Source organism: Chaetodon trifascialis, chromosome 2 (genome assembly GCF_039877785.1).
Source record: "Chaetodon trifascialis isolate fChaTrf1 chromosome 2, fChaTrf1.hap1, whole genome shotgun sequence".
NCBI classification, from domain to species: domain Eukaryota; kingdom Metazoa; phylum Chordata; class Actinopteri; order Chaetodontiformes; family Chaetodontidae; genus Chaetodon; species Chaetodon trifascialis.
In genome coordinates, this window is record NC_092057.1 from 16,603,614 (window position 1) to 16,625,529 (window position 21,916).

The following is a 21,916-nucleotide window of genomic DNA, read 5'->3' on the forward strand; positions in this document are numbered from 1 at the left end:
TGAAAGCCTGCATAATATTGCATCATGTCTCTGTTCTTGAAGCTGAGGAAGACACTTAAAATGCATGACACGGTGCTCAGATCTTCCATGTGTCATACAAATTATGTTCAAATACAGGCATATTTCCAGTAGCAATGTATACATCTACTGGTAAGACATAGAACACTGTTGGGAGTAGTAGGGATTGGGAGCTGGGTGGTGCAAGTGTTAGACTTTAACATTGACTCACACTGGAAGTCAGTGTTTTAAAATCTTTAATCAAAGGCATAATCTTTCCTTAACATTAACAAAGACGTTTAAAGTTAACCATACCTCAATCACGCTTTATGTCTGATTCCTTATGTTCAGTATTTCTTACAGATATGTTAATAAAATGTCACCCAGGTGGCGTTACATTGCCCCCCCCCCCAAAAAACACGTTTTACTAATGCAAAATAGTTGCATGCAGTATGAACACACAGTAACTGTCCTGTAGAAATGGCTGGCTCCGACATAATGCAGTGTTTAACCCCCCCCCACACCACCACCACCTCTGTTTTAGCCTGCTGCCCCGAACAGATGCTTGGGGAAAGTGCTGGTCATGGCTCCTGCTGAGACTGAAGAAAGCATGTTGGGTCCCCAGCACTGCCACAAATCTAATACTGCACAAGGAATTGTTGCCCATTGGCAGGCCCACACACTGCAAACAGCACATGCTGAATTTATTTCAAAGTGTAACCTCCAAAGGACCTAAACTTGGAGGGTACTGTTACATTTTCCAGTTGAAACTCTGGTTTATTCAAAGCCCCACTGAACACTGCACAAATGTGTATGTTTGTGCAACTGCCAAGAAAAAGATAAAAGAAAAGCTCCCAGCTCTGTCAACAATGGTGGAAATGGCAGCGTGTGTTCCTATCTCTGATTACTGCTCGATACAATGATGTTTCTCACTTTGTCAACCATAGGCCATGTTAATTCCAGCTTCTGACTGTGCTGCTTTTGGTTTCACCGCTATATTTACAATGGTCTGAGTTACTCTCCTGAGCACTCTGCTGCGTACATGAAATGTTTATTAGCTGGTCATACCAATTGCATGGCACCTGTCCTGGTACACAATACTCACAAAGTGTTTTCAGAGCAGAGCCAGTACATTGGAACCCACACGATTCACACTGGGTTTATATTTTCACACATGGAAATCAAGCCCAGGAGTGTCACACCTCACTAGCTGCCATGGCATGGGCTTTCACTGGCTGACTGTCATAAACAGGAGGCTTACATCCAAACTTCCACCTAAGCGACGCAGCCTTTGCTGTATAACTCTCGCTACTGCAGAGGGCAGCAACGTGTAGAGAAACCATTCATCTTAAATTTAAAACGAAATCTAAAAAATGTCTCTTCTGTCACCGCCATCAAAAAGTAAACGATGGCAATATTCCTTCAAAGTGCCTCTAATGGACACGTCAGTTACCCTGGGCTGTATGTGTGTTGTGGTTCACCTTGAAAATTTAATTTGTGCGTTTATGTAAAGGCATAATTGGAGTGTTACTTAAATAAATACAATTATAGAACTACTGACATATTTAAACATTATTAAACATACATGCAAACAGATATGTTCACGCACACACACACACACACACACACACACACACACACACACACACACACACACACTCACTTTGATTTTTTCACTCTTGTTTAGTGAGACAACAATTGAGAAAAACTGATATTGTACTTCATGCCAAAGGACAATTTTCCCATCTCATTTCTTAGTTTTTCTATTCATTTCACTTCAATTGCACTGTCTATTTTTCTCTGCAATTATATTCACCTGGCTTTGCTCAGACCTCTCATTGATTTGTCTATTTTTCCCTTTAAAAAACAAACAAACAAACAAAACAAAAATGCTCTTTTAATCACAAGCACCAATGCATCAAGACAATATCCTCATTATATTTAAACAATATGTCAGATATCTGGATTCAAATTCAGTTTCACTTTAGGGGAGAATTGTAGGTGTCAGACAATGAAGCTGTCTCCCTCTGCCTTACAGAGCTCCAAACCAATTAATTTGTACTGCACAAAAATTTGGAAATAATTAAATATACTCAATATTAAAGGGGCCCTGCGGAGATTGTTGGTAAACAAACTAAAGTTTACATTTCCTTGAGCTCTACCGAATGTGTTAAATGTATTGCCCTCTAAAACATTTGCAAATGTTTTAGTATTTTAAATAACTGTTTACATGTTGGCGATTTTGTGTGAATATATATATATATATATATATATATATATATATATATATATATATATATATATATATATATATATATATATATATATATATATATATATATATATATATATATATATATATATATATATATATATTGCAGTATTTGCTGTACTATGTGCTGTACCCCACCTGTGACTCGAAGTTTCTCGGTGCCGATGCTGATCTCCTCTTCATCTGCAGAGAACAGGACTCTCTCTCCATCTGTACTCCTAACCTCGAACCTCTGACACTGAGCCTCCACCATTTCTGAACCTGACAAAGAGAGAGATATGGACAGGTGGAGGCACTGGGTTAAAAATTTTCACCACACACGAAACGCACCATCTGGTAGATGTTTTTATCCAGACCTCCTTACAGAACCATTAGTGCACGAAGGTTTATTTTGAACGACTACAGAGAGATTTCCACTCTCAGCCAAGCATCTCTATGATTTGTCTTACTGGGACTGCAGTGCAACATCAGCACAGATACTGAGACAACTTGGATGATCCATGTTTGAATGGTATGTAATCAGTAAGAAAACATAAAAGAATGGATTTTGTCTACAGAACAATTTTCCCGCTTCGCCTGGATAATCCACAGAATGAGCTGGGTTGAAACAGCTTTCCACTGAAAAAAAAAACAAAAAAACAATCAATATGAAAACTGTTGACTCTGTGCTCCGTGGTGGATACTTTTTTTAGAACCTGGGTGAAGTGACCCTTTTAACCAGCTGTCATGAACTGGTTATCTAAAATTATTTTACATCATCTAATAACACTAGCAAAACAGACTTTAAATAATGTGAAAATGTTGCTCCACAGATTACCTTTAATCTTTGGAAACCAAATAGTGCGTGCATAAGTGGTGTGCATTACGGACACTGTCAAAGAAAAGATGGATCGTGTGCTGGGACCCCAGAGGTGAAATGTTACAAACAAACTAAAACAGTGAGACAGGACTGCTTTATGTTTGGAGTTTGTAAAGTCCCTGGACTTGGCTTTGCCTCAAGGACAAAAATTCCTCTTTGAAGAGAATATGCTGGGTGTGACAAAGCAAATTCAAAGAATAGGGTGAAGACAATATATTGGACAAATGACAATTTCGTCCTCATCTTGAAATACTCATTCCAGAAACTGCCTTTTCACAGTAATAATCACATTTCCACTGCATTTACACACCATGAACAATGCGAAGTTGAATACAATCCACATTAAAAATGAAGTAAGCCTTAAATGAAAAGAAACAAATGTGACTTTCAAACTCATTCCTCCTTAAAAAAAGCTGAGATGAGATGCTGACTCGCACCAAAGCACTGAGGTTACGTTTTAAGAACTTCAGTTGAAATAATGTATTTGATAGTTGAGTCCACAAGGAAAGGCAGTGCTTTGGTAATCACTGCGCAGGAAACACTGCAGCAAAGTAAATGGAGGGTCTGTGCTTCCATCTCTCCGCAACCTCTCTGAAACCAAAAGAAATCAAACCACAGAACTCGAAAATGAGCTGACATGTTACTAAACATCTGCCTTGTTCCACAGCACGCACAGAGCAGCACTTCTGTACCCTCCCTCTGGAGCTACGTTTCATGGTGTCTTCACTGCAGGAAGAAACACAGAAAGAAACAATTCTAACATATACATATATTTGCTATTATTCCCATTTCTAGGGTAAGTAAGTGGCCATTGTCAATGGCCGGGGTGCCCAAACTTTTTCCCTTGGAGTGCCAAAATTGAAAGATAATGGTGGGCCACGAGCCAAAAGCAGACACCTATTGTATTGTATTGTACTGTACTGTGAAGAAGCAAAATTGCCAAAAATGCCAAGGTCCCTTCCAAAATGTTACTCTGCACACCACGCTCAGATTCTGAAAAAATAACCAAAAGGTACTGATCCTTCATATTTAAATAGCATTTCTAGCCTACGTAAATAGCACAAACAGTGACCGTAAAATAAAAGTTAAATATAGCAATTTCTGTTGGACAAATCAGCATTATTCCTCATTTTGTTTGTCTTTATTCATTGAAAATTACTGCACACAACGCACAAAATATTGACATTGTTCCCTATAGGTGGAACATCTCAGCAGATTTGTTGCCTTTTGAAGAGAAAGTTAGTAACCAGGTTTGAAAAGTTGATCAATCTACTGACAAAGTTGACAAATCACCAACAGTGGTCTCAGTGACAGTTTGCCTTTAGTTCACTCTGTTCTGCCATGTTTCCCTTCATTTTGTGATTTGGACTGTGATGTGCTGCTATTCCAACCCTTCTGAGCCTAAAGAAAAGCCTCTCCCTGCCTATCTCTTCACTGTTTGGGCTCCCAGGCTATTACAAGTGTCAATTAGAAACCCAGAGTTGCCTTGTCAGTAATAATCAAACTTTATTAGCGGCCATCAATCTCGGATTAAGTTCTTTTTCTCATCACTCTCTTGCTGTCTTTATCCTGTCTATCTCTCCCTCCTTAAGCCTCCCGCTCCTCCACCAACTGTGTGAAAAAGCAATTGAGATTTGTGTTGCGAACGGCTCACTCTAAAGCAAGGTGTGTGTATGTGTGTTACATATATAGGAGGGGGAGGCTTAGGAGGTGGAGGGGTAGCAGGGTTGACAGTTAGAGATGGGAGAAATACGGTGAGAGGGAAATGAAAGAAAGAAAAAAAAAAAGAGGGCTTCGTATTTGAGAAGGAGAGATGAAGACAAAGTGAAGCTGGTTTAAATTGGAGATGTGCTGCGCTAGCTGCTGTCTCAGACTTTCAGCTAGTCCTCCTTGGCTGTTCAGCTTTCGTCCTATGATACAGCTCGTACTCCAGAAATCCAACATGGGTGCAGGTCAGCATGTTTCCAGAGATTTGTGTTTTATTCCCAGAAATAATGCCTTCTTTTGTTCTCAGTAAGGGTGTACAAAAGATTGTGAAACAGCAGGAGGTGAGCAGCTTCAGCGGTAATGAGAACTTGCATAACACATGAAATGCCATAGAAGAGCAGTGGCATCAGACAAAGAGGTTATAGAAGACAACATGTGACTGTTAATAATCTACTGCCTATTGACAGATGGGAGACAGCAGCTGTTAATCAATGAGTGGAAAGCTTTGCCAGGCTTTTCTCAAAATAATCAAGGTATAAAACATTTGTTTAAATGATCTGGAGCCCTATTCACAGAGGATTTTATTTTACCTGGAGTCCTCCTAAAGATGCTCAAAGTTCCTCACCGAGAGTTTTCTCTGAGGAGGAATTCACTAAGCTGCTGCAAGCATGCATGTTTCATGAGTGAACTCCTTTGTTATGTCCACAGTGATTGATGTATCACAGGTGACATACGCAGATAATCATCAATGCACAGGAGTGTGAGGAGCAAATTAAAGGAGATTCCGAAGATGGATGGATGGAGAAAGGATCGATTTCATAGGAAATTGTTTTGATATTTTGATAACTGTCACAAATTTCATACATGAAACAAAGACAAAACAAACATTAAGCACTGATTTTACATGATAATCTCACAAATGCCACCTTTGTTTTTTTTTTTTGCAGTTGGTGATTATTTGATGCACACTTCATGAAGCGTCATACCATTTGGGGTCAGATGAGTCCATTTTCGGTTTGATGAATAATTCTGACAGACAGCTGAGATCATCAGCAATGCACACCCTATTTTACAGGTGCTCAAGTAACATTATAATAACTGTGATGTCTGGTGTTATTGGATCGTTTTCATTAGAGAGCTGATTGAATCCTTATCAAATAAAAGCATAATGAAAATATAGATTATAAGATCATTATTATTCTGTTTTTAGAAAGAAATTACGTGATTACCTGCGGCAAATTACTGACTGAAAGCTGAAGACTTGGGAGTACTCCTCACTGCCTCTAACTTCTCGACTTAGGACCTACTTTTGGTGTTAACATGCTTTGTGAATTCCTCTTAGACCAAGACCTTAGGAGGCCGAAAGTTAGAACGGGCACATGACATATTCCTCCTAGTTCCACCTAGTACATCTAGCCTCAGGATGTTTACAGTGTACAGCCCTGGAGGCTATTTTCACAAACATTCTGATAATACTTAGCCGGAAAATGTCTAGCGAGGGCTCCTTTCTCAGGAGTGAATGAGGAAAGGTCTCAGACAAACTCTGAGCAAGGAAGGGACAGAAAGTTATTGCTTTGTGAGGAGGTGCGCTTGACCCTGCAGCAGGTATGAAGCATCCTTTTCAAAAATTGGTTGATCAAAAAAAGAGAACATAATTAAAATGCACTCTTAGTGATAATGGTCATAAAATGGACAGTTACATCACAAGGCCTACTTATAGAGTTTATTCAGACATGCTGTAATATGTAAAATACTTTTTTATGAAATGAACACTGCTGAATAAATTGTAAGCCATGCTTTAAAAGTAGCCTCCAAAATGTTACTTGCACAGTAACCTGTTCACATGCTGATAGTTGTTATATTTATTTGCTTTCATTTACCATGCTCATAATTTTAGCACTTAATCTACTTGATAGACCTGTTAAAGGGGGAAAATGGCTCAGCTTTCATCAATTTCTGTGATTGCTGGTGGAACAGCATTAAAGCGTCAGGTGGGAGATGTTAGCACATCTCTAATGAGATCAACCACAAACATTATCCCTGCACGATCTAATCTGTGGTGCTTCAGAAAACGTCATCATTCTTAGAATTTTGTTCGCATTTTCTCACTAGAAACAACTCTTTGTACTGTTGGAAGCTTTATTATACAACCGCTGGTCTTGCACCTCAGTATTATGACTCAATATTCTCTTTGCACTGGGGCTGTAATGTGTGATTACATATGAATGTGCCTATGGCGTTAACGCCAAATTGAAATGAACCTTGGAATAAAAGAAATGTTTATGGCAATGAGGTACTCTATATGCGTGCAGCAACAGCATGAGACAAAGTGGCCAGAGGTTATTTTCTTCAAATGATGGCTTCGAGGAGAGGACCGACAGAGTGAAAGTGGAGCGACGGCTGGCTGGAACACCTCCGCTGAGCAGTTCTTCATGCAAATGAACAGTGGTGCAGTGTAAGCAATGGAGAATACTCTGTTTTGTCCTGTCAGGTGTCAGTCAGTAATCCTCTCCACTGTAAACTGGAAGAAAGCCTTAATATAGCTATAGTCACTTCTTGAGTGTTTGTTCTGAATGTCTGTTAACCCTGAGAACAGTGAGAAGAATAAAGCCTAAAAAGAACATCAAGCAGCACACCTAACAAAATTTAGACACGTTGAAATTACACAACTTCCTCGTGTTAAATGTCTCCTGTCAATGTACACGTTCAGCAACATGAGGGTGCTTTGTCCATTAATAACTAGCTGATCTTTTTGGCTCATCTTGTTCACAATCTGCAGGTAGCTCATTTTAATTCTGTGTAAATTAAATGCTGTTGGTCAATTAATTGCTCCAGAAAATGTCTCTCCCACTGATAACACTAAGGTAATTCTGCTGTCACCAATAACAACAGGACTCCTCGTTAGAAGGACATGTTAATTGATGCGCTGACTTAAATAATCACTTCCTGACAGGATCTCCTCTGTTTTCACAAGTGCCTTCCCCAGCAGGAACCTTTGGTAATAATAAAGCTTTTAGAATATCTCACTGATGAAGAGAGGTGCTGGAGGAAGAAGCATTACAATACACTGCATGTGACTGAGGTTCTGAGTCAGATCTGAACTTTTTAATGTTTCAAACATGTGACTTCAGTCTGCTGAACTATTAGGATGCCCTGCAGATACTGCAGATATTTTAATGTTTTAACCATGCTGCTAAAGCACTATGGTCAGTTAATTACCACTTTAAACACAACATTTGATTTGGGATCATGAATGCATGCTGAACAAACTTACTGACGTCAGTAACAGTTTCTGCAATACCTGAATTAGTGCATGTGGGAAAGTGCTGAAACTGTTTTTCTCTATTTGGTTATCTTATGAGAAAATAATGCAACAGGTGATGTTCTACAATCTGCTTTGATTTGAGATGAGTACTAAAACAAAGTCCTATCTTGACACGATCACACTTTAATGCAGTATGGCAACTTCTGCCTCCAAAGGGTTGCTCTTCCTTGGTTCTATATTCTACTCACCTTGCTTTAGAGCGAGCTGTTCAGAACACCACTATGAATTTTCATGTGATGGCTGTGATTTTTAAGTCCCCATCCTTACCTGATATTTATAAAGAACGAGAAGTCACTCAGAGACCCCAAAGCATCCAGCAACACGGAACAGTTACCCAGCTTGCACCTATTCATCATTTACCAATAGTTTGTTAGGAAGTGCGACATGATGTGAAGCTCTCTGCAGCGCGACAGACCTTTATAGCATCTTTCACCTCATTATTTTGACTTAACACCCCAAAACTTTTACAATTTTGATTCAGTCTCTCTGCTGCCATCAGCTTTGTTTCCAGATACAGATGGCTGCTTTCAGTGAAAAGCTCTGATAAATCCACTGTGTGCTCCTTGTGCCCCACCAGCTATGGAACACAGTGGAGCATTTAGCAGCTAAAAAGACAGATATTTCCCTCAGTTGGTGGAAACCAAAGGAAAGCTTACATGATACTGAATATTGAACTTGTATTCATCTGGTGGCCAGAAACCTGACTTGAAATGAATGCTAATGTTGCTTTGTGTCTGCTGGATGTGTAGGAAGGTAATTGTGCAGGTGGGTGGTGGTAAAAGACGGAAGGAGGTCTACACACTCGCACAGCAAGGAATTGGCTATTACAGCCTTGTACTGTTGGGCCTGTGAAAGCGCCACTGAAATGACAGGGGAGGGGGGTTTGTCACATGTTCAAGGGCACATCAGTCAGTTTGGATGCTGCAGCTGGAGAAAGTGTTTCTATTTGATGTCTCCAACTCAGTCCTACACACCAGAAGCGTGATGTCCCTAAACTAGGCTGCCCCTGATGGTCACTTTTATGCATTTGTTGGTTCCTTTCATCACAACTTTGAATTAACTCCACCTGTTAAAGAGATCCTCCTCTTGTGCTTGCAAGCTAAGTTCTGAACAGGATAAGAACAAAAGAAATAATATATGAAACTTTCCACACACTTCAATGGAAATTTTGAGTTCTTCAATTTGTATTCTGTAATTAATGAGGGGACATTAAAAAGGTCCCTGTGTAACTTTTTTACTACTGCACATTAAAGCATTGAGGCCATAATAAAGTTATATGGGTTTGCTATCCTGGATTTTTAATTTGAGGCTTTAAATTAGGGCTTCTAGCAATGATGGGATATAACGCAAGAGGACACTGTAAAAGGATTGGGGAATGGGTACAAAGAAGAGTGTGGCTAAGCCAAGTAAACACTGCATGCATGGTTGATTTTCCCAAACAGGTCAAGATGAATTTTTAATTAAAGTCAGCTTCAATGTGCTTTGTGATTATGCTGCCCCACCACCCTCACCTTTCTTTGCCTGAGTATCCTTCTGTCACAGTCCTGGAGATTAGAGATCACAGGAGTGTGTGAAACAGTCAGTGATGTTCATGTAAACATTTGTTCTCTATGTGCATCTGCTCTTGAATAGTGTTTGCATACATCCCTACCCATGCATATTTGCAAAACAGTGTATGGATGCTAATACTTTCTCCAGCCAAGAAGCACTTCTAAAATTGGGTAGTTTTCATCCTTTGGCTATGTAGCGAAAGTCGATCACATTATGTCTCGTTTAAATGACTATAGTTTCCTCAGGTCAGAATTCTGGCAATATGCTAAATGCATATTAAGGCTTTTAAGCAAAAGATGAGGTTATATAACTCAAACTTTAGTGTCCTTGCACTGGTTAAATGTCAATTTTATGGCTGTTTTTAAGATTTCTCTGGCTGCTCTTAATGCTTGGCTGGGTCTGGCCATTGGCTAAATCATTTTTCACCTTTTATGAATTGAAGTACAGCCTGGCCCTGAATCTCCACGCAGGGCGCATTCCGCAGCAGCATAGTCTAGACGAAAAGGTAGGCCTCTTCAGAAGGAGCAGGAGCAAAATCTACTTTCTGGAGCCATAACAGCTGGCCTGAAAGGAATTAGCCAATAATAGAAGGTGTAAGGGTATTTTTACTCATCCAGTGCGTCTACAAACAGAAAATTTGATTCAGACTACATATATTTACATTATGTGTTAAGTGTCTGTGTGTGTGATTCTGAGTTGGATGGCAACATGGATAGCATGAGGTCATTGGCCAGATGAACAGACGCTGTGCTACAGCATCCAGAGATGCAATTGGGGGTACAAGCATCACACGTTCAGACTGGCACACAAACAGCACAATTACAGCTGGAGATACAGTATGTCAGCTCTTAGGAACTCCTCTCTCTCTGACACACACATGCACACTCATGCACAAAGTTTACTGACACCAAATCCACTAAACGAGACACTGAGACCTCAGGCAGAAACAAATCTGTGTTTGTTTCCTCGAAAAGAAACTTTGCTAACAGTGTTTTTGACAATTCTGTCAACTTAACTCCAGCAGCAAACTCTCCCTTAGATTATAGTAAGCCTCCTATTGGCTATGCTCCAAAGATCATCAACCCACGCATACACACTGGCTAAATTAATGCTCTCTCTCTCTCAGTTATGTGACCATAAGGAAGGTTTCTTGTTCATGCCTGCAAACCAGTGAATGTCTATGTGTTTATCTGTGTGTTATACAACATTTCAGGCAGTATTACACAAAAATAGTAATTGCAATAACACAACAACATCGATAGTGTGAGTAACAGAGAACATTTTTGTTCTTTTGTGATGTACAGTTAAAAGGTACAAACAATGCAAAATAATTTTGTATGTCAGGTGAAATTTTTTTTCTTTTGCTGGATTTCACTCATTAAACTTTCTGATTAGTTATTCAAACATGGCAAATCTTATCAGTGGATTAAGATGAGCATTCTGTTGAGTGAGTCACGCTGATATGCTTTCCCGTTCACCTCCTGTCTAGAATGTCAAATTTAATGAATATGAAAAAGCCCAGTGGGCTCTTTTGTGTGTTCTGCAAGGGAAAATGTTTCTGATGGGGGATTTGTGCAAACCTCATTACGCAACACCCAGCACATGTGTAGAAATAGTTAATCAAATATTGAATAAAATGTTTCCCAGTGTTCTTTTTTTGAAGTAATAATAATGCATCATTCCCACTGAGGAAATAATTGGGTGCATTTGGTTCCATGTTAGCAAGTGGGCCCTCAGGGTTCTGAGCATGAATGCCCATCACAACCAATTAAAAGGGTTGCCCTATCAGTGACAAGAGGGACAACATCCAGAAGACACATGGGATGTACAAAATGCACAATTCTTATTTTTTGCTTTTTGCTACATGCATCAATGAAACTTTTTGCATGGGTGTTTTAGTTGCTATTATGGGCCCCTGAATTTAAATGAACTCTAAAAATAAACAGAAGTGTGTATTCTAATTGCTTGCAAGCTCTGAGGTTCCAGTCATCAGCTTTTATTTTCTCCACAGTAGGACCATAGCTTTGATTTTGCTTTAAGGGGAGCCTGCTCTTACTCATCGTTTCCCTACTGTTAACTCCAAACTTTGGCTTGTACACTTTAATGCTGTTGGCGGGGTGTTAAGCTGGGGTGGCTGATAAAAGGTTATTCATTTGCTGTTAACTTAAAAAAATAAAAAAAAATAAAAAAAATAAACAAAAGTACTTTTCAGTCACATCGTATTGGAAAGTAAAACATTTTACTCAAAAGTAATAATAAAAGGTAGCTCATATTCCAGAATTCAAATCAGCTGGCATAATATTGTACACTACTACCTGTATTTGATAGATGACAGTGTGCAGACATGGGGGGGAACATGGGGCGTATGTCCTGGTACTAAATACAAAGAAACACAACAAATCCAATATTCCTCCATGTCGTTCTGACTAAACATAGAATACTGTTGTATACACAAGACTTGTTGCAAGACAATCTTTTAGACATTCTTAGTTTTCTGTCTCTGAAGTGCTGATTGCATGTTGAGTAGTGTATCATGTTATCTCTTCTTCTTAACGACACTGCTAATACAGGCCTGCTTTTTATTCCTGCACAGGCTGCACACAAGCTCACCTCACCTTTATTTGACAATGTGTTCTTTCAGTGTAAAAAATGTTCTCATACTATCATTTTTTTTAAATGATCAAGGCTATGATCATGCAGAATTGTGTTGTTACTAATTTGACCTTCATGAAGTTTACAATGTGCAGCTGTGCTGAATTGCATTATACTGAGAGTTGTTTCTGTTATTCTTTTTCCCCCTGTGTTTGTGAATGTGTATGGAAAGAAATATAATGCAAAAATGATAATGAACTTTAGTAAGATTGTGTGTGTGTGTGTGTGTGTTTATATCTTTGGTGAATAGACAGCGCCCAGTCTTTGTAACAACCTCAGCCATTCAACATGTCCCCTTCTAATGCATGAGAAACATGACAAACACGCAGTGAGTTCTGAGCCAACTTGGTGCAAAATTACTTGACAGGAGCGTAAAGAGAGCGACTGTAACTGAAGAGCTAAACGGCAGCATTGTGAGAGAATAATAGGGGTAAAGAAGGGGGGGCAGAAGAGAAAACTACTGTATTATTTTGGCCATTTGAAAGTAAACAGCATGCAACATGGCCATGATGCAACAGCAGGAAACAAGCTGGTCACTGCATCGTTGTGTTTCTACCAGTCAAAGAGAGAGACGGCCCCTCAGCTGCGCCACAGCACACCTTTAATCTCTTCAAGGTGTCTCTCAAAAGAAACAGACAAAGATAAATGAGGACAGAGATGTGAATGGGAGTAGAAGGAAATGCTGGGGTGAAAGGGAGAAACTGCGTTGCAAAGCACTTTTTAATCCAACTTTTGAACTTGCCACAGGTGGGAGGGTGAGATTCATGCACTGAGGGACACAAATTATTTATTTAGAGTTGATTACAGTCATTAATATAGTAAGGGAGGAGAGAAGGAGACAGAGGGAGAGATAAATGAGCGCCGTTTGTCATTTGCATTAATCAACCTGATCTCTGGAGTCAGGGCTGTGGGATGGAGGAAAGATGAAATGGTGGAAGGTGCAGATGAAAAGGCAGGCAAAGGTTGAGCCACGCAGGCCCAAACACGACTAAACGACTATTGTCAGTGTTAACACGATTCATGATATTGCTAGCTTAGGGCTTACTTCAAATGAAAACAGGGGACCTTATTCAGTAAACTACATTTCACTAAATTATCTTTGCTCCCCTTACTCAGCTGAGGACCAACTGAAGATTTTCCTTTAAAGGGAATGTTAGTATGACAGTTGATCTGATTCAAATCAATCCTCCATTGTGCATCCCGTGTATAATTTTTCAATCAATCTGTCGTGATTCTTTTTCTCTTCCTTGTCTTGGCTATGTTTCTTCTGTCTAGACTGCGTTGATGTGCAGCACAGCCATCATGGTGAATCTGTCTGCGTGCAGAATACCGTTGTGGTTCAGGTTTTTCTGATTGTTCTGTGAGTGTGTTTGCTAATGCAAACACATCCTGGTGACAGAAACCAGAAAAATCTTATCCTAGTTTTGACAAAACAGACAATTGCCATGGTGTTTTATAAAGGATGGCGAGAAAAGCAGAGCTTATTAATAGTCAAACATAACCAGATTGAAGCAGTTTTACTTAGACAACTCAGAGCTCATGTGATTAGACTAAATTAAGGCTGATCTATTAACAATCTGATCTGGCTATTCACAATTAAGAAGACAGGGTTGAGGAGAGAGGACTCAAGTGTTTATGGCTACAGAGCAGCCCATATTAAACATATACGTAGCATGGAGAGTAAATATTTAACTGAAAGCCAATAAAACATAAGCAAAGCTGAACATTAGAGAGCACCAGTGCACATACAGTTGACTCTGTGTCTATAGGAAGGGATGATCTCCATGCTACTGAACTGCCATGTAACTCAGGTTTTTACAGTGCAAACCTTGAAATTGTGTTGACTTGAGTTCAAGTCCATGAATAATATGCAAAAATAGTTAAAGCAAGGATGCATTTTTCTTGTGCAATTAAAAGCCAGATGATGACTATTGTGAATACTGTGCTCGTACTGCACTTTAGCATTATTTTGAATCGGAAATTACTGCAGCCTGTGTCACATTGATAAATTTAACATTAGCTGTGTGCGTACTTCACAGAACTTGAATATGAAAGACTACTAGCAAATGTTGGATTACATTATCATATTGTCCAAACTTGAAACATTAATAAAACAAAATGTGATCATTTGCTAATCTGTTCTGACATATACTTAATTCAGAACAATACAAAGAGAATATACTTAAGGTGAAACTTGGATCAAGCTTAGAGGGATGGACAGCAGTTTGAGTTGAACTAATTAAACCTGCTTTATGTAACAGGCTATGAAAATATGACTTATTTACCAAAAAAATACAGTGAAAAAAATCATATGAGGAAGGAGGAGGAGGAAAAGAGCTGTGCTACCTGTCGCTTTTGTCTTTCATTATTTACAACTAGATGGAAAGGTAAAATATAAACGGATAAATAAATGAAAACAATGGCTGGGCTGGCAACTTTCAAAGTTTGCAGGCCAAATGGTGCACATTATGACATGTCTCTCATGGGGCAGTACGAGTCTCCGTGGGATCAGACCGAACACTCGGAACATCGAAGAACGTTCCCCGCTCACTTCCCTGTCAGCCTTTGTGCCTTTCAAACTTCCAGGCACGCCCCGGTCCCAGACCTAATCATATTATACTATGTCACATGACCAAAGAGCATGACATCAAAAAATGATCCAAGTTTCCCGTTCACATGCACAGCAGACAATCTGGAGTTGCTGCTGTTGTTGGAAAAGAACTCACAGCCTAGGGTATATCTGATCTTTATGGCTTTCTAGTGACTTACATGCCTCTGTGAACATAATTACATTAATATCCTGAAGTCATGGCAAATGCAAGCTGCAAGAGATAATAATCTTGCATTTAAATATGAGTTAGTGAGCCTTAACTGAGACACTTTATTAATTGACCTTTTATATTTGCAATAAAAGCCTAGTGCCAACTGCTTTTAGGCAGCGTGGTGCTCACATTAAATGGTTTTTGCAGAGCTTAGATGACGTCTGATTTAACCTACTTCATGAATGTCCCTTGATTCTTTTATTACTCTGCAACTTGCAGTTGCAAAAATTGATTTAGCATGTTTCATTATTTCCAGCTACTGAAAGTCCACCTGGAAAACTGCGTCAGTTTAGTGCCTAAAATGGAAAACGAAGCATGACAATAGTGCCTAAGGGGCTGTAGTGCTGTTCAAAACTGAATGCAAGTCTAGAGGGGAGCTTGGGCATTCTATCTTTTTGCTCAAGATGCATACAGTTATAAATGTTTGCTTTCCAAACATGCCTAAAGGAATACTGAGACATTGCTCTGACCTTGTGGCAGATTCTTCAACCATGGTGCACTCTGCATTATTCATGTTTTTAACACAGACAATGCAGAAAAAGAAAATGCTGTTCGACATTATTAGTGTGTCCCAGAGAAAACTTTTTGTCAGTTTGCATTGTTGCTGGTTGCAAACTTTCCTTAACTTCTGTTTGGTGACCAAGCTTGACTTAAACATTTATCAAATGTAAGAAATACTAACCGATATCCTTTTTGATTGGCTTCTGGGGAAAGTTGGAACAAGCAGTTTTTGGTTGGATGGTTGCAAATTTAAGTGTTACATGGACAGTGATGGCATCATAAAACAACCTTCCTCAGTTCCTGACAAGGTGATTTTGTGCCGACATTAAGCTGGATGCTAAGCGAGACTGTACACTGTTGCTTTATGGCAAACAATTTTCTGCTGTCCTTGCAATAAACATTCCACGCTCATAAACACACATAAAGTCTTCCTTATTGCCTGAAAGTAACAGTGTCTGCAATTGACTTACGTCACCAAGCAGCGTTTTTCTGATATTTTAATGTCCTTTTATTAAACAGAAAAAGCAGATGGTTATTGTTCATGGTCGTATAACTCCTTCCAATGCATAAACAGTAAAATAATGCTGTAGCTTTTACAATGTTCCATTCGATACTTCAATAACAGATAAAACATTTTCCAGCGCCCATAATGTGATGCAGCTATCAAAGCTGGACAAAATAAAAAGTACGCCTTAGAATATAATGAAATCCAATACCGCAAACAATTACTTCAAAGATGACTGCAAAAATGAATCAATGCACCTCTGCCAATGTCTAAAAAAACAAACAAAAAAACAAAACAAACAATCATTATAAGTGTTTTGAGTTTTTATTTAGTGTGAATCTACTACATTCAATTGCACTACATTGTCATATTTCATGACATAAGTGTGCGAACATAAACCAGGCTGTTAGAGGGTCGGAGTATATGTAGTGATGTGATATCATTCAGGCACTTCCTATGATGGACACTGGTTAGGCATTTGAAAGAAATTTGATTACTAAGCTGCTTTATTAAAATCATCAAACATCCTTTATTGTATGTGCCCGCAATAGCAGAGGCAAGAAGAGTGCACTCCTGCTTGAAGCACTATATATATATCTGTCATTTTATTGTTGTGTGTGACCGCTAGCAAACAGCATGAAGCCGATAGGTCACTGGTGCAGAAGGTTGACTTTATACGGTCCATTAAATCAAATCCTTACAGCAAACATACCCACACATATGACCAAGTGATGAAAGAAATATTTGCCATTTTGCAGCCAAAAGAGTATGCAGCCAATTAGCTTTTGTGCAATTAAAGTGCAATCATAAGGACAAATGACAACAATGGCAATAAGTCCATGCCTTTATTGAGTCCTTAAGTGTATTCCAGTATTTTCATGCGCAGCTCTATGCATTTTTAATTGCCTCATTACAACCATTGATTTGATCATAGAGAGGCAGCATAAACTGAGGAAGACGTGCTGTCTGAACTTTGCTGATTGGATGAGGGAGAGAGAGAGATAAAATTAGACTACTTAGTATCTCCCTTTCTCAGCCAGCCAAATCAAGCCAGAAAGATCTCACTCTAGCTGAAAATGTGATCACTGTGAAATATGATTGTTATGTACATCATTTGTTTCTCAGAGGGGGATTTGCAAAGATGTAGGTTCATAATTAGACTGTGTGTAATGGAACAATTGAATTTTATGCAAGGCTTTGCAAGTGCTTATTCCACACACTAATTGCAAACCAATTTTAACCGACATTCAACTGTTTAACTGCAAGAGCGACGCCATGTTCCTGAGAATGAGTGAAAACAAAATATGATGACTAGGGGTGAATCTGTGCTGCTTCAGAAAGACAGCCTTTGGTCAATGTGCTTCCTCGCTTAAAGAAGTGGGACGTTGAATTCTACACCTGCTAATATTAGAGACTCAGGAAGCTCAGTGGTGTTCAAAACCAACCTCAAGCTTTGGCTAAAGGCAGCAGAAAAATGTCCCCACCATTGATTGCCTTGTATTTATTGTATTCATCGTTTCTATATATGATCGTACACTGATGGCCTTGTATGTATTGTGCAGTTTTATGTGGTGTATTTGCTGTTCTGGGGTTGCTTTTTGTCTACCTGGCCACGGACAACGCATGTAAATAAGCTGCTGCGCTTCCTTATAATTGTGTGCTTTCCTGCAAACAACAAAAATAAATTTAACTAAATTTTGTATATTACATTACTACAGCTATAAATCAACCCAACACGTGACCGAATTTGACTCTCATGGAGGAAATTCAGCACACATTTTACCACAAATCATTACTATCTATTACTCTGGCCTTTGCCATTCAGTCCACTAATTTTCCTGCTTTGATAATCCACTTTTTGAGCCGCATTACAGAGAATCGAGGTGAGTGATTCCTCCTAGATAAATTGGAGCATAATTAGTGGACGAGGGTAAAGATAATGAAGTGATAAATGTAAGGCAGAGTTAAGGAGAAGGTAACAAGGTCAGCGGGGAATTCACTGGTTTAATAAGAGATGCGGTCTGTGCATGATTAAAAAAAGGGGGAGTGAAAGGTACAAATGACACAACAGGACAGGAGAAGAGAGGATGAGGAAGGGAGTGAAGAGGAGGAAGAGTATGTAGAAGAGAGAGGGAAAAGTTGAGCGCTGAAAGTCACTTTTAAAGTTGGAGGGTTCTGTATGAATGAATGAGGCTCTCGCTGCTCACATAGTAAAACAGTCACCTCCCAAAATCCAACCTTTTGACCACACATGCACACGCAGATACTGCACCCACAAACACTTCCCAAAATGCATTTGGCTTCTGTGGCACACACACACACAATGACTGAGGTAATGAGAGCTACCAATGCCTTCCCTGCTTGGGGAGAAAGAACATTCATTATCTGCACCACGCACTTAGAAAAATGAAAAGTCAATAAGACCAGAACATAAACACACCACACACACAGGCCGTAGTGACTGCAAGCTTTGCCAAGAGACAGACACGCAGGTAAAGAGGCCGGGAATGGGAAATAAACAGTGAACAATAATTGTGCTGGCCAGTTTAAGCACTTGTCAGTATTATGCTCTGTGGTGCACAGCCTCACTTGTGTTAAACAAGCTAACATAAAACTGTCTTCAGCAGTTATTATTGTATTTTTTGCTTTCTTTACTATAAGTGAAAACATACATTTAAGGCTTTACAAAGTGGATTTCTAAGACACCTTGTTTCTGATATCAACCTGAAGCATCAAGAAAGCATTTTGTGTACAACTACAGGACAACTAGAGGTTTGACTTGTGGTTGCAAGATTCATATTATTTTACACGAATAATGTTTGCTCAGCCAACAAGGCACATATTTCCAGTCAAAATAATAATCCCACTGCATGCTGTGTTTTCCTCCACTGGAGGCCATTTTGACACCGCAGCACTGCCTCTAGTGCTGAGACATCATCGCCTAGGCGGGTGAAAGGGTATGGCTTCAAAACTCCAAGTTCACTCATCATCTTTATGATCGGCTATTCAGGAGACAAAGATGACAGGTTTTCACTCACATTAACGAGCTGACAGTGACGGGGAGGATGGAGAGGAAAAGGAGGGATGAAGGGATGAGACAGAGAGAGAGAGAGCAATAAAACTGAGATGGGAAGCCCAAGGCCAACACATGTACTCAGACCCTCTCTATCGAAGATGGGCCCTCATGGGGCCACAAGGTAAAAGTGTGTGTGTGTTTTTCTATCTGTCTTATGATATTTAGTTGAGTATGGCACGGTCTGAGCACGCCCTAAACAAGCCATTTTCATCACCACAGTGGAGGGTCAAAAGATTAAAATGCAATCCACTTTTTCTGCCAAACTTGCTGTTCCTTTGGGTCTCTCTGCGCACGCTCCACCGACTGACCAGCCTGGACAACATGGGAATGCTCAGAGTAGTTTACTGACAGTACCCTGTAGGATTTCTGGCTATCAAAGTACTAAAAATTCAACATTCATCAGTTACCTCTTGATGTTGACAAGCACTGAACGACAAAGTCTATTGAAAGAGCATTCAGGACCAACGCTGTCCAAGCTGATGAGCTATTTTGGTGATATACTGTATGTCTAATAATTTCTATCAATCAACAAACTGACTACCTTAACATGCTATCTTGACAGTTGTTTCCTCCTTTTGTCCCAAGATACAGTGATTCCACCACAGCATCATGGTCTTTCTCTCCTTGCCCCATTCCGCCTCGCTTCAGCTCAAATTAGGACCTATTTCACCATCTAATGTGTAATCAGGTGTCAGTGCACCTGTGTCTGTGTTTTATGTTAAGCGTTCGTGGGCATTTCACCTTTCCATACCACTGACTTTGATGATCCTGTACCTCTTGTACAAGCTAGAGCAAGCTGCTCCTCTGCGGGTTTCAGTGATGAATACTAATGAGGGGTTTACTGAGGTGGAACCTCTCTGCTTCCGGTGTCTGGTGAGGAGAGGTTACCGTCTTGCTTTCATCTGGATTTCTGAGTATCCCCATGAGGATACTGAAGAAAGAGAGAGGAGACAGAGTGTGTGTGTGTGTGTGTGTGTGTGTGTGTGTGTGTGTGTGTGTGTGTGTGTGTGTGTGTGTGTGTGTGTGTGTGTGTGTGTGTGTGTGTGTGAAATGTTCTGCTGAGTCAGCACAGGGATAACAGGAGGCAGTGGTATGAGGAGACCAAGAGATTTCTTGAGCCCAATAGAAGAAGCTCCTTGGGGGATTCCTTCTGTCCCATTTCATCCCATCAGCAAGCCACTGAGGTCTTTAGTGTGTGTTTTAGTGTGTGAGTGGGAGAGTGTGTTTCTGTGTTACAAAGTGTTTATTGACAGGACTCCTGCTTGCTTGGCAGGTTTCCCCGTGTCTGGGCAATCTTAGCCCAAAGTTGTGGCTGTGTGTGCGTGAATGTGAGCGTGTGACAGAAAGTTAGGGTTTGTGTGTAATTTGCATCTCTGCGCATGAGCGGGACACAAAGAGCATATGACTAACATGATTCTGTATCAATGTGCACGTGTAAGTCCAACAACTACACAAGTTAGGTCGCACAACACTGCTCGTGTCATCACGGAGAAGCCTGACTAAGTTTGCTGCTGTCTGGCTCGTCTGATTTTAAGACAGACTGATTCTGCTGACTGCAAGAGAGGCACGAAGACACACACTCACTCAGACACACATAGGCATTAAAGTGCTTTTCTTGGTGAGGAAAGCAGCTTTGGGGAGTTTTAACAGCAGGAGGCGAGCTGTCAGGGATTTCAAAGCTTCCAAGTGGGAAAGACTGTGCGTGTGTGTAAAAAGACACTAGAAGTGCCCGGCCAGCCTACAGGAGATGAATATCTATACGCTGTATTCACATCAAAAGAGAAAGACAGCAAAGAGGAGCCTTCTACCTGAAAATATCATCCACCTTACCTGTCACACTGTAAATGCTACTCAGCAATGAGCTTCTGTCTTTGAAACTTGCAGAATTTTGACGTCACCAGTAAACGCTTCAAGATGACAGCTTGATTTCCAAAGCTTCCGAGGTTAGGTTATATGACAACTCACTGACTCCCATAGGCCAGTGGATTCTGTTTTTATTGGTGATTCAAAGTCCTTCAGTTTTGCAACATAAACATCTGCTTCCTCGAGGCGTCAGGTGGGGAGCAAATAATTCATTCTGAATTTGCAAATGTTTTCAGGGATAAAGGCTGAACTACACTGAGAGGTAAATTTGATGCATGTCATGTTTCATTTCCATGTGCAGCCACATTTCCCACTGCCCACACACACGCTGTTAACATTTTGCGGCTTGTCAAATCACATGCTGAAGCGGAAAATGTTTCCACATCACTAAGTTTACTTTTATTTTATTCTGTGAGTGATTTATTTATGATGGATCTGATTGCATTCTGGATTAAGTCAGCTCCCCGTGCCTCTCTGAAATCACTTGACCATAAACCAAACCCATCTCTGTGTTGGTGTCCCATTGGCTGATATGTGTGTGGATGAATATGATTAGTTGTCTTTACATTTACATTTACATCTACATTTATACCCATTTAAAAAAAAAAAAAAAGTGCTTCATATCTACCCCGCTTAAATGTTCTTTTGTAATGTGTTTGTAATGATGACCCTTGATCAAATCTCTACTTGGTATCAATAAGCAGCCAGATCTCAACAGCAGTCTCATCCAAACTAAGAAGACCTAATCACAGACATTTTTGGGGGATAAATATGCCATGAAGTTGG

The 21,916-nt window shown here is 39.9% G+C and overlaps 1 protein-coding gene across 1 annotated transcript in view; it reads right to left on the reverse strand.

Annotated features, from left to right (window-relative positions):
• Nucleotides 1-21,916, reverse strand: part of LOC139341106 (zeta-sarcoglycan) — a 325,973-nt gene that overhangs the window by 49,015 nt on the left and 255,042 nt on the right. Inside the window, exon 5 of the mRNA XM_070977442.1 lies at nucleotides 2,408-2,530. Coding sequence (XP_070833543.1) covers nucleotides 2,408-2,530 — 123 coding nt within the window. The remainder of the gene's footprint in view (nucleotides 1-2,407; nucleotides 2,531-21,916) is intronic.